The sequence below is a fragment of the Monomorium pharaonis genome, chromosome 2 (assembly GCF_013373865.1).
Source record: "Monomorium pharaonis isolate MP-MQ-018 chromosome 2, ASM1337386v2, whole genome shotgun sequence".
NCBI classification, from domain to species: Eukaryota; Metazoa; Arthropoda; class Insecta; order Hymenoptera; family Formicidae; genus Monomorium; species Monomorium pharaonis.
In genome coordinates, this window is record NC_050468.1 from 12,837,103 (window position 1) to 12,851,640 (window position 14,538).

Genomic DNA, 14,538 nt, shown 5'->3' on the forward strand with positions numbered 1-14,538 from the left:
GAGCTGTTACATCGTAACAATATTTGTGGGGATACTGAATCTAATTTCAGCAAATTTATAAATCGACATCTAGTCTAACTTTGAAGTCGACTTTAGATTTTTTCTGCCAATTGATAATCGAGTTATGACTGGTTGTTCCAACTTCTTGGTAAACTTACCTATCAGATAAATATGTGTCTGTTTTTATGTATTTAAGAAAAAAATGAAGATAGACGCGGGCTTATCTGATTAAGTTAAGTTTATCGAGCAGTTGAAACAACCGGTCCTTAGTGTTGTATAGGTATGTTCTAGAGATATTAAATTTACAGAATAATTATTATTCAGCACCAAAATCCGCTGCAGATTAAATAGGCAATCTCATCTTTATGTTTAGCATTTATCAAATATTTAATCTATTATTGTAACAAAAATGTTCAATTTCCACTGCAAATTTTGAAAACTGAAGAATTTGAATCATAGATTTCTAGAGTTCTAGAGTTCAAGCTTACTTGTGAAAGTACGTACCTGATGCGGCACGCTGTACGAAATACATTGTGTGGACAGTTATCAACAATCATCAGCGAAGTCAGACAGTACAGTTGCGGAATTATTTGGGATTAACACCAGCACACCTACCAAATGTTATCGACCAACATCGGACTGCGTATATAGAGGTACATGATATGTCAAAATTCAGAAATTTTTTACGTGTCACTGAACAAAATAAACTATATAGTTTTTGTATTTTTAAATATTCGAATGATCTACTATTAGGCACTATTTACGGTTAGAATCAGCAAAATATTCTTTTATCGATAATTTGTACATCTTATTGGAATTTCACAGTATATAAAGCATTATTTATACGGAGCGACTTTGGATGCTTGTCGCTGGCGTTTTTTATCGCCAGCTTATCGTTCTTTCAAAATAAATTTTTTATCGACAAAATTTGCTAGTATTTACACGTTGCTGACAAAGTCGCCAGCGTTTTAGTGTTTTTATTCATTAGCGTCTACAAATTTTAAGTTGCAGCAATTTAAAAAATCAGGATTTTTATCAGCGAACTCGGTAATGAATTAAGACGTTTGTTTAAAATATGGATAAAAGTCGCTCCGCGTAAATATCTCGTTGCTAGTCTTCATAGTTTTTATACGAATCGACGTCGTGGATACAATGATTTATAATGAACCCAATCTTTCTTGACATGTTTACAATATAACTTATTGGTACAGAATTCACGTTTGTTAAATTGTGCTACAAAATCGATCGTCATATAATCGATAGATTCGTTTTCTTTAAAACGTTATATACACTTAATTATTTTACTGTGCATTTTGTGTCGTGCTGGATAGTTTGGACATATCTGGCGACAACTCTCGACAGTTCTCGTATAGATCTGTGTTTTTCTATTTTTCTTTAACAGAGTTCTATCGTTTATATTGTGCACATAATTTTAAATGCGCGAAAACAGCACGACACACGAATTAAACTGTCATGCTGGGTAGTTTTGACATATCTGGCGACAATTCTCGACAGTTCTCGTATAGATCTGTGTTTTTCTATTTTTTTTTTAACACAGTTCTATTGTTTAAACGTGTGCACATAATTTTAAATGCCCGAAATCAGCACGACACATTAATTAAATTGTGCTGGACCGTTTTGACATATCTGGCGACAATTCTTGACAGTTCTCGTATAGTTCTGTGTTTTTCTATTTTTTTTTAACAGAGTTCTATTGTTTAAACGTGTGCACATAATTTTAAATGGCCGAAATCACTACGACACACGAATTAAACTGTCACTATGAAGTTGGCACCGCAACTTTCTGCACCGCAACTTTTCATGACAGTTCTACTTGCACTCCAAATATTTCTAGAATTCTTGATAATTTTCAGAAATAGTTCAGTTGATTTAGTTAAAAAAAATGAAATTAAAAAAAATGAGGTGCTAATTTCCCTCATTATTTCCTTTGGCACCTTATTAATGAAAATTGAACATTTTAACAGTTCTACTTGCACCCCAAATAGTTCTAGAGTTCCTGATAAATTTTAGCAATAGTTCTGTACATTAAATATATTTAAACAATTTTTTAATTTGGTTTCTGGCACCGCTTCACAAGAGTAAAGTGCCACTCTGTGGCGAGTTCCAGCCAACTTTATGGCATTTTCTAACAGTTCTGCAATAGTTCCAAAGCTTTTTGTAGGTTTCGTCGACAGTTTCGGTTTTTAGGCATTTTTAAACAATTGTTTTATTAGACCGCCGGCCCCGCACTACAAGAGTAAACTATCATTTTATAGCGAATTCCAGACGACTACATAGCATTTTTCAATAGTTCACTCGATGACGATATGTTGTTATATATACACATATAATAATGAATAAAAACGTATAATGTATATATTTTAATCCAAAACATTTATTATCTACATAATATATAATATATAATATATAATATTAAAATAAAATTAATACAACATACATAAATAATTTTTTAAACACAATTTTATTCGAAAAATGTAAGCAGCGTTTGGTAATACTAATTAAAAAGTTAATGATAAAGTTAAAAAGTTAATAAACTTTAATTTAATTTAGCTAATTTTAACTGATTTAATTTTTAACATTAACTAGATATTTTTGAAATATATACTTTAACATATCAACATTTTTTTTAGTTTAATTTTATCTGGGCAAAAGAAAAAATTATAAAATAAAAATACATTTCTGCATAAAATATTTTTTTTATAATTAATATTGTAAGTTAATTTACAAATAAAATATTATATTAATATTAAATATATTTGACGATCAATACTGTAATTATGTTGGTAATTTAACTTAAATAAATCATATGGCTTTTTAATTTAATATAAAAAAAGTTTCTCAAAATTAACTTTTACTTTAACTAGAACCAAATTAATCTTAACGTAAATTTAATAAAATTAGTATTTATTTACGTAACTTTTAACATAATAGAATTATAATTACATGATCAATTAACTTTCATTAACTTAGTTTAAAAAATAGATCAACTAACCCAACTCTAAAATTAAAAGATGTTAATTACATTACTAACACATACATATCAGATACCATAAAATTGGCTTCAGTTTAAATACCATACATAACGTAGTATTCATATCTTATAGCGCGGTGCCAGGATCAAATTAAAAAATTGTTTAAAAATGCTTAAAGACCGGAATTGTCGACGAAACCTGCAAAGAGCTTTGAAACTATTGCAGAACTGTTAGAGAATGCCATAAAGTTGGCTGGAACTCGCCAATGAGTGGTACTTTATTCTTGTGATGTGGTGCCAGCAGCCAATTTAAAAAATTGTTTAAATATATTTAATGTATAGAACTATTGCTAAAATCTATTAGGAACTTTAGAACTATTGCAGGTGCAAGTAGAACTGCTGTTAAAATGTTTAATTTTCATTAATGAGGTGCCACGCGAAATTAGCACCTTATATTTTCAAATTTTATTTTCTTAACTAAATCAACGGAACTATTTCTAAAACTTATCAGGAACTCTAGAACTATTTGGGGTGCAAGTAGAACTGCTGTTAAAATTTGCGGTGCAGAAAGTTGTGGTGCCAACTTCACAGTGACGCATTTTGTAAGTGAAAAAAATTCTTAAGTGACACATCCTAATTTTCGAGGTGGATTTTGTTGAAATAATAAATGTATAATAAAAATTTTTATATTTTATTAGAATTTATTAACTTACATTTTTTCATATTTTAACACGTATAACATAGAAGATAAATACATGAAACTCATCAAATATTTTACTAAAACAGTAATTGACAGCAATACAAAGTTGTAAAAAAGTAGTTGTTTGTAGTCTTTTGCCTCAATAATTTCATATCATTTGTATATAGTTCTATCATTTATGACATATATATTTTTTTCTTCAAGTATCTTTTTCTTATCTATGTTAATAAATAAAGTGCGTCATTTAGATTCAAACAAAAAATGTATTATTGACTTTGGTACGTTTCACCGGATAATATTAAATTTGAATACATGCGTTTTAGACGTCTTAAATGCTATACGTCGATACTGCCAGTATATATGTTTTTTAATGACACTTTATGATCTTACGTTTTCCATGCTCTAAATGTATGATACAACTATAAACATATTAAGATAGACTGCTTATGAGGTAAGAGAGGGTATTCTTCACAAAGGAAAGAAAAGAACAAACTCCAATCTAGGGTTTTGGTCCTCATAAACAGTCTACCTTAATTCGATTAAGCGATATAATAAATATTTAAATTTTAAATTGATTGATTTGTTTTAAAATAATATCAAAAATTATTTCTTAAACATATAAAATGTACTCAAAATTTATCCTAAAGTTCACAAGAGGAAGGCACTATCGTTTTGTCATCGATTTTATCCTTTTCTAACATAAATCTATATCGAAAATAAATTGATCCATGTCCGAGTGTTTCATCTAATACGCTTTGTAAATAGTATTTTCTAAATTTATAAAATATATTCCGTTCGTTTTTAAATATTAGAACAAAAACGTAGAAAGTCACTTAGGATAAGCATTATTAGGTGGAAAATAATAAATCCTTTACATTTTTAAATATTAACGAAAATTTTAATACAAAATACAAAAACTGTTTTGACTGTACTTAGTTTTTTTCAATTTTTTATGATTAAAAATTACATAATAAAATAAAAAGAAATACAATAATTATAATAAAATTATAATAAAAAAATACGTTATAGGAAGTTGAGTCGATTGATCGTATGTCAATGTATTGATGTACTGTTTGTACTGATGTATTAATTTTCTTGATTTGATATAACGTTGTAAATAGATTCAATAATGAAAAACTCCATCATTAAATTTTTTTCAATTATTTATGATTTGTATGCAAGAAAAAGTCGAGAATGGTAAAAGCAGAGAAAAATTGCTTATACTGAATTACTCTTCTTAATTACTTTGTTTTTGTATAATATTTTTTAAAATTAATAAAAATGCTATATTGAAAACATATATGTTTTATAAACTAGAAAATATCTTCTTTTAGATAGTGTAGCAGTTTTTATAATATTAATAAATATGTAACGCTTAGATAAGTTAACTAATATATTTTTTTTACTTAAAACATTTAAAGAAATTTGTTTTGTTTTAACAAATATTTTTCTCGGTGTTCTTTATACCACCATTATGAAAAAAACATGAAAGAAGGAAAAAAAATATATATAACGAAATAGTTTTAGAAGTTACAAACATATAAAATGGTCTAATATGTATTAATAATATACTTACTATTGTTTAAACAATATAACCGGCAAAAGAAATAATTTTAATTTTTGCTTTTGAAGAATTTATTAGCAGAATTTATAAAAAAGTCATAAAAAGCGAAATAAACTATGAGTTTTTATTTCTTTAATTATTTATCTATAAGTAGATTATTTTTTAGCGGTATTAAAATACAGTATAATATTTAGTTTCCGAAAAATAAGAAAGATGCTGCTTTAAGAGATTTATGCCAATATTGATCCTTCTCTATAAATTCTTAAAATTTTAAACATTAAAATGTACAATTTAGAAGGAAACACTCAATCATAGATCAACATTTAAATATAAAAAATGTAAAAGTTGTAAATACATTGTACATATATGTATATTTTTTAAACTATATTAGTTATCTACATTAGATTTAAAACAGATAAGTAATCGTTACAACAATTTTGAAAAATGTTTGAAGAAAAACACTTTAAAATTGCAAACAGTTCATACGTTATTAACACTATGCAGAAACTTTTAATCTGCTTTCTCTCTCTTTTTTAAAGTTAAAACTAATAAAAAATATATATAGTATCAAAAGCGAGAATATTTTCTTAATTTTTTATCCGTCAGACTTGTTAGACGTTAGAGTATAGGAAGTTCAGACATACAATACTTTGCCTATCGTCAAATATTTTAAAAATAAGTTTTGAGTATTCGCTTTTATCGGTCGTGAGACAATTAAGTTATTCCTTGATACAAACTATACTCGTCATATTATTTACTATACTCGATATTACTATATACGATTATTAAGTCCCATTATTACACGAGCAGAATCATAGAGAGTGCGACTCGCTACGATGGCGGTCACTGGCCCGATTCGACTTAACGCGAGATCTCACATAAGAGGCGCGACGGCAAATTTTCTTTATCTGTGTTCATTCTGGATGCTACAGCTGAGTACCTGGCTCGAGTAAAAACGGTCCTTTCAGTCTCGAAATCGCAGACCGTTGAAAGCTGGAGTCATTGCGATACGGTTTAATGATCTTTGGTCACACTTACTTTTATGTCCATCAACTCAATTCTCGGGCACTTATTTCGCGAAATCATCGACGAACCGGTTAGTAGTTTGCTCCTCTTCTTATCTTTCTCTCTCTCTCTCTCTCTCTCTCTCTCCCTCTCTTTCCCTCTCTCTTTTTCTCTTTCCGTCTCTTTTTTCTTTTGTCGAACAATGTGACGGAAGATTGGATAGTTGTGTTTAGATCATTGCGCATCCTACAACATATCAATTTGATAATCAACATCCTGTTGCAAAATATTAATATAAAACAATGTGCTTACGTTAAAAATGAAAAATCACAAGCGTGAATACAATCAGCCATTGAAAAAAGATGGGTTAGTCTGTTTATTTAAATAAAGTAAATATTTCAATTATTGTCAGTGTCTCAAATACTGTCAATTTTAGCGTGAACTCCACAATCCAGACTAATAATAATGCATATCGAAATTTATAAAATAAATTCTTTTGATAAAAATTATTTTGTTTAATTAGTAAAACAGACCTGTTTCTAACATCTCTTCAATCCATTTCTAAAAAGGACACGAAAGAACAATATTCGATCAAATGTCATTTCTTTTCCGCGACGCTGATTGATTTTCTTGCTAACTTCATGAAAGGCTGTCATTGCAGAGTTAGCAAATAATTTGTATAGATAATTATTATTGCAATTTATTATTAAAAAGTAAAGAGTAAAAAGTGAAAAATTAAATAGCGCGCGCAAAGCGTAATATCTAGTTTTTTAGTAGTTTAAAATTGATAGGATAAATGTGATTTAAATGTGCGTGCGTGCGTGTTTTGTTTGTGATAAAATTAGAAAATGTGTAAATGGTAGGAGAGACCGGGACTAACCCGACCTCTAGGTAAATCCGATCTTCCTTATTATCTCAAAAAGATAATCACATATAGAAAAAAGGAAAATGCTATTAGAGGCATTGTTAGAATTAAATAATAAAAAATAATAGGGGATCGGGTTTACTCCGACTAGAGGACGGATTTATCCCGGCGATCGAATTTACCCCGGGTTTTGAAGAGATTAGTATTTTTATTATATCTCAGAACTAATAAGTACTATACCGCCAACTATCGTAAAAAGTGGCACCGGGCAATAGTTATTCAATAGTGCTTTATTTATTGCAATCCATTTTATTTTAAACGAGATATGACCTAAAAATCTTAGGTCGGGTTAGCCCCGGTTTCCCCTAAATATTAAATAATTTTTATTTAATTAAAACTAATTGAGGAATTAATAATATTAAGTAACATATCTAAGGCTAAAAGTAACGCGAGCAAAAAGTTAAACGGAATGAAATAACGGTTGAAATAAAGAATAAATAATAAGACAAACGGAAGCAAAAAAAAAAAGAAATAAAAGTATCCTTTCTTCTTTTCTTCTTTCTGCAAATGTTTTACTATTTTCTCCTATTGTAGTAGTTATTGCTTATAAGAGTAATTATTCCTATCTCGGTCGCGTGAAATAGCCCACGAGAAAAGCAATCTGCCTATACGAAGTGCGTGTATTATTTCCGTCTTGAGATATACACGCTCTTTTATGACTAATTCATTTATGTAATTTTTCACTGTATTCTTCCGGATGCGTGTTGAGAGATTATTGCGGAAGATAGCAACGTAATCGATGCATCCCGCTCTAATTATACGCGAGCGTGACTTCGCCTTGCGTTAGATTCTGAGAAGAAACGTACAGATCTAACGATGGCTTCTCGATGGCATTGAATATTACGAATAATTGTTACTCGAATCATATATTGAAAAGTTCAATGTAAAGAAAATATCATTGAGCGATCATTGAGGGTAAAAGTTTCAGGGAAAGAATGCAAACAATTCATAAACAATCCTATTTGAGAACAACAAAAAGAGATATTTTTCAGAGAGTTTGTTTCAAAAATCTGTTTAAATAAGTATTAATTTTAACACATAATGTTTTTCTTAATCAATTGTAAACGTTTTATTTAGTTGTAACTATACTATAAAAGTGCTTCTAATTACAGAAAATATAAATCTCCAGAAAGGATTTAGCTGTACGAATTTATACTTAACGTGTTGAACAGATCATGTTTTACTTATACAGTATCAGATAATCGCCTGAAACTTTATAATGTATTTTTCTATAATACATGTTTAAAAACTTTTTTCTTTAACAAAAGTACTTACTGCAAACGCTACAGTGTTTTTCGTCCGAACCATCACCACATCCATCCCGACCACTGCAAGTTATAGCATCAGAACGACACCTTCCATTGCCGCATCTGAACGGACAGTGTCTCGCGACTGTGATTCGGCCGCGATTGCGCGTCCTGCACGCTTCCCTGGGTTCGTCGCTGCCATCCCTGCAGGAAACCACCGCGTTGCAAAATTCATACGCTGGCAGACACTGACCATTGTTGCATCTGAATGCACCCTCAGGACATTCTGCACAGAGAAATCTCACGTGAAAAGTGAATTAAAATGAAACATGAAGGATTACGTACAAATTTTTTAGTGTGTCTATTTCCTTACATTGTATTTCTGAATCAATTATATTCATAAGACGATTTTTCTTTACTGAAATTTTGTGCAAAGTTTTGTTTTTAAATTATAAGAAGAAATAGTTAGCGAATTACGGGACATATACAGATGGTAAGCAGGAGCGGCGCAACCGTTTGACGCAGGTGATTACACGGGGTAGTTGCTCCAATCAACTCCATAGGGGCATACACGTGCGTACACATTTTCTTTCGCGCACGCACACGCACGCATTCTTTCTTTCACACAGAGCAATGTAAAGATTGAATCTTTATACTGGTAGTAGTTTGACAAATGACTAATTTCACGACCATGGATAAGCAATAAAATTACATATACGGTTATCATGTTTTCAGCCGCAGACTCCGATTTTTTAAATAAATATCCAGCTCTCTAACGGACGGAAAAATTTTTTAGCTAATTCTCTAAAATTGTTATGACCTTTTAGAGAGATATTGTAAGAAAGTAGACATTTTAAATAGCAGGAATTGATCTTCGATCAGAATAGTAGGTTTCTGGTAGAAAGGCCAAATCCGATAATCTTTTTCGAGAATTGACAATTAAGATAGTAGTTTGATATGGAATAGTAATTGATCTCCGGTGATAAATTCTTCGACAATTTCCGACAGGCAATTTTCAGCAGGGTACTGATTAAAATCTAGCAACCGTGGTTACGTTCTATGTAAAACGTTTTTAAGAGTAATAAGGCAGAACTTTTTTATAAATTGTATCATATCAACATATTTTTGGATTTACTCATAACGCACTTGAATGATTTACAAACAAATTCATTGGTACAGTACTATTAATCACTATCGCTTGAATAGTTGACAACTGAAAAATGTTTGAAAAAAACAAATACGTATTTGCGTAATCATAGTAATCACAATAATCAACTAGAAATTTTTTTTTAAATAAATTTTATAACTTTGATTGATAAAACAAACGTTTACAACATATAGAGCATGTTACTCGACGAGGAGACTACTCGATGATAATAATCAGGTAAGTTGTTAGTTCACTGTAACATAACTGCCTAATTGTTGTCGAGTAATCTCATGGTTAAGTGCTGTGTATGTAATGTTTCTTCCTTCAAGTGATTTCAAGTCGCCGAATAATTAACCGGTAATGATTAATAATGATGAAAGACAAATTCTTTCGTAAATGCCTGATTTTACGATCAAGTTCGCGAATAAATCGTTAATATAATAATGTTAATATTTATGAAAGAAGAAAAAAACATCTAGTTAGTTACTGTGATTACGCCTAATGTGTATTTCTTTTTTTAAATAGTTTTAATCGCAAGTGAGAGACGGGGAGAGACCGGGAGAAACCGGGAGAGACGGAGAGAAACGGGGAGAGACCGGGAGAGACGGGGAGAGACGGGGAGAGACGGGGAGAGACTGGGAGAGACCAGGAGAGACGGGGAGAGACGGGAGAGATCGGGAGAGGCGAAGAATATTTCTATTGTGTTTAAACTAAGGTAATAAGAAAAATAAAGATGGCTGTTATTTTATTGAAAAAAAGGAACTTATTTAAAACAGTCTTTTGAATGGATTTCTAAATCCATGGTAGCTTTTAGAAAAAAAGTTAGAAGTACGTGAATAAATGAATATTAGATTTATTAAAGATAGATAAATGCTTATTCAAAAATAAAATAAAAAGAGCAACAGTAAAGCAAGGCTCTTGAAAGTTAAACAACGAAAGCAAAGAAAATTTGAAAAAACTTAGCATAAGAATAGAGAGCCACAGCAACGCGTGGCAGGGCATAGCTAGTATTTAAAAAAGAAATGTGTGGAAGACACGAGAATACTAACTTCGTCGATTGTTGCATCCGATTTCATCCTCGCCGTGAGGACAGTCACGGTTGCCATCACACAGTCCGGATCTTGATATGCAAACGTTACTATCATAGCATCTGAATGCTTGCACCGGACAACGAAAACCGGTGCATTCTTCGTCGGAGCCGTCGGCGCAATCGGCACGGCCGTCACAGACGAAGAACCAACTGATGCAGCTTCCGGACGATCGGCACTGGAACGTACCCGGCGCGCAGCCGGTCCGCCGCGCATTGCAACTGCCGTTCGTCGGAAAACTACAGTCGCACACGCCGCCTATGCATCGCGACATCGGATCGGCCATACGGCACTCTAAATCGGCGACGCACGGGAGCCCCAGGCTAACAGCTGTCATTATCGTGCTCTCGTGACGGTCTGTCTTTATTGGCGCTGAAAGGCAGAAAAAAACAAGCTAAATTGCAGTATTGGTCGAAAGTCATGGTACCGAAGTTTGAATCCGACAATTTTAATTCTAATACACTACTCATGTTTTTCTTACATTACTCGGGATAGAAATTTAATTACATAATTAAGAATTTCTTAATACTTTTTTGTTTGCATATGCCTTTTTTGTCTTTTTTTATAGATTTCAAAGTGTTAGAGTAACTAACACTATTTTGATATTAGTTTATTAATAACAAATGTAAAATCTTAGTAAAGTTATTTTGAGCTATCAAAATTTTAATAACAGAATATGCATTAAGCTTAAATTAGCATTTGAGTGAAAATTCATCTACAATGCTTTTTAAAACACTTTAAATACGCTAAGAGGAACTTGGTTTTAATTCTTTGTTATTAAAAAATATGTCTTCAAATATGACAACATGAATTTTACTCGTAGTTGTCGAGGTCGTTGTAACATGAGCGAGTTCGGTAACTTCCGCCTCGATAATGACAGCATCGTCATCGTCAGGAAGTTCGTTTGGCCCGGGACGATTATTGAATCCAGGTCGCAAGTTCAATGACGGTCTCGTCACCAGATTCACCGGTATCAATTGACTGGGAGGTTCCGTCGATAGAAGCATCGTTGCGTTCTTTAACCAAGATATCTGAACGCCTATTCAAAAAAGGAGACGTTCGAAAAGGCATCGTTTATAATTATAATTAATAATTATAGCTAATATAAAATAATAAATAATCACAGTATTTATTATCTTATAATTAAAGCACTATTAGCTATATAACATTGTTAAATTTGTGAAATGAATAAAAGATAATACGATTTCGTATATGAAGATCGTTTATAATCGTAGCACATGTACAGATTTTCTTCATACATAGAGAAATGTTACGCGTGTTTGCTTAATAATATCGCACTAATTAATAACATAAATGGCCTCATCTTGTTAATCTGCTCGAGTGTATTCGGGTTGGAATACGAAACCGTTTGGTCTCATGGATTCCCGTTGCATCTATGTACACGCGGAAAAGCTGATTAATAGATAAAAGACGTGTGAAAGCTAGAGAGGTGATGATGCAATCTGATACAATTCTCGTACCACGTATGTACACGTCTAAGGATTCATTACTGTATGGGAATGTTAAGTGATTTTATAGCAAAGTCAGGTATGTATATTAGCTTGTTACAAGTTTGTCGATGAAGTATAAAGTATAGAATACAATCTCAATTACGTGATGATCTCAAAGTATTATTTTCACACTTCAAGAAAATACAGATTTTTTTTATACTAGAAGTAAATCTTTTCTAATAATAAGAAAACAAAACAACTTTATACAATTATTAAATGTTAATATATAAATAAAATAAAACTAATTTATTTAGAATAAAATGTTTTTTAAGATTTGTTATGATAAGAAATATGTGATCCTCATGCATACATTCTTTTTATGTGAACGTTGAGTCTGATAACGAATTTAAAATTCTGTTAGTTTTACCATTTTTTAATAAAAATAAAAGGATTCCAGGAAATATTTTTCATAGGAAATAAAGAATATAAATTACAATCAATAATACACACATTTACAAAAAATAATTAATTTTGTTTAAATGTGAATAATGTATGACATCGCTTGAAGCATTTGCTTTTTTATTAAAATCTAGATTTTGTTTCACAAAAAGGAAAACTATTTCTTTTATTCCTATACATTAAGCTAAAAATTGAAATGTGTTAAATATTTAACAATACAATAACAAGACTATACAAAGCAAAATATTAATATATAAATGATTAGTCATTTAATAAACATACAAAAATACTTAAATTTATTATTGTATTAAGTATTGTATTAAATTTTTCAAAATTTCGAAATTGTATTTATATTATATTTAAAAATATATAAAATACATAAAACTTGAATGTGGGATATTGTCGCAATAAATTCTTTACAATATTCTTTAAAGAAAATCCTATAAACGCTCTTTGATATCAACGCTATTAAATTACTGCCAATTTAATTATGATATTGATTACTTGCCAATTTAATTATGATTATACCATAGCGTTAATTTTTACGCGTGCTCTTATTTTATATATACTTGTATATTAATTTCTTTAGAGAAATATATTGAAATTATTTATAAATTTTATAACAACATAAATGACATATTCGATTCAATTTTGATTTTGTACCTGTATCTTGTTCTCCTTCGGTTTCGCCCTTTTGTTCTTCGACAGTTCCCTTATCGCGTTCCCTTTCAGTGACGTCTTCTATTATCGGCTCCTGAGTAGAAGACAAATGTTCTGGAAGTGGCGCAGGCCTTACGAGATTGTCAGGTCGACATACATTGCCCTCACGGCGCATCGGAGCGGTACATTGACAACGACCAAATAAATCCGGAATGAGAAAATCACAATGCGACTCGGGGTCCCAAAGACGACAGTGGGCGTGCTCGTAACATACTTCCCCGAGTTTGGCCGCTGCAAATTAAATAAATTCGTTTCTTAATTTACGAATTTGCACACATTACGAGTCAATTCTGTTTGCCATTGTTATATCCAAAAGAATACAATTCTTTGCTTATTGGTATATCCAGAATAAATCCAGAATCAAGTTAATAATTTTTACTAACAGTAAAAAAATTGCATTTCTTGGAAATAAAATATTACAAAATTTTGATAAATAAATAACTTATTTGTTTTCGTCTAAAGTGTTATATATTATCTATTTATCTACCTAGTTATATATTATACTATATATATATATATATGTATGTATGTATGTATGTATATACATATATACAAAGCTAATAATGCAAGTGTGACGGGCGTCCGACACCAATTTGATTCTCCATAAAATAGTTGTTGAACACAAAAATCAAAGAGACACGTATTTCTTTATGTGCGGAATTTCATGTTTAGAAAATGAAACATCCCTTAGAAAAAAAAAACGATTTTTTACTTTCGGAGCGAATACCGTCAGAAGTATAAGAGATAAAAAAATTGTTTACATAAAAGTTGTACAGTTTCAAGAATATTTTGAAGTTGTAAAGAAAATAATTTTTAATTTTTTTGTTTAACAAAATATCCCCACTTTTAAAGGGGTGTTTTACCCTCTAAACATGAAATTCCGCATAAAAAAAATACGTAATACGTATCTCTTTGATTTTTGTGTTTAACAACATATTTCATGGAGAATAAAATTGACGCCTGTGATACTTTACTTGTAAGTTTTCCGTTTTTGTTGATTTTAATTTCCGTAATTTTGCAAAATGTATTTAAAGATTCTTAATTAAGATTTTAATATTAATTAACATGCACTTACGTCCTAGACAAGTATGCCTACGAAACTGCAAATGTCCCTCCTCGCACCTGCATACGTTCTCAAGGCAGCTACTGTTTGCTACTTTCAAGGAGCATTGTTCCTTCACAAGACAATCATTGCCCAGCAGAGTCGCTGCAATATTAGAAAATATACATTATTCCTAAG

At 30.7% G+C, this 14,538-nt stretch overlaps 1 protein-coding gene across 1 annotated transcript in view; it reads right to left on the reverse strand.

Annotated features, from left to right (window-relative positions):
* Window positions 1-5,785: 5,785 nt before the first annotated feature.
* Window positions 5,786-14,538, reverse strand: part of LOC105830000 — a 28,495-nt gene continuing 19,742 nt past the window's right edge. Inside the window, exons 3-8 of the mRNA XM_036282592.1 lie at window positions 14,374-14,505; window positions 13,242-13,529; window positions 11,486-11,707; window positions 10,630-11,040; window positions 8,462-8,719; window positions 5,786-6,507 (exon numbers count right to left, since the gene is read on the reverse strand). Of these exons, the coding sequence (XP_036138485.1) occupies window positions 6,491-6,507; window positions 8,462-8,719; window positions 10,630-11,040; window positions 11,486-11,707; window positions 13,242-13,529; window positions 14,374-14,505 (1,328 nt within the window). The 3' untranslated portion in view covers window positions 5,786-6,490. The remainder of the gene's footprint in view (window positions 6,508-8,461; window positions 8,720-10,629; window positions 11,041-11,485; window positions 11,708-13,241; window positions 13,530-14,373; window positions 14,506-14,538) is intronic.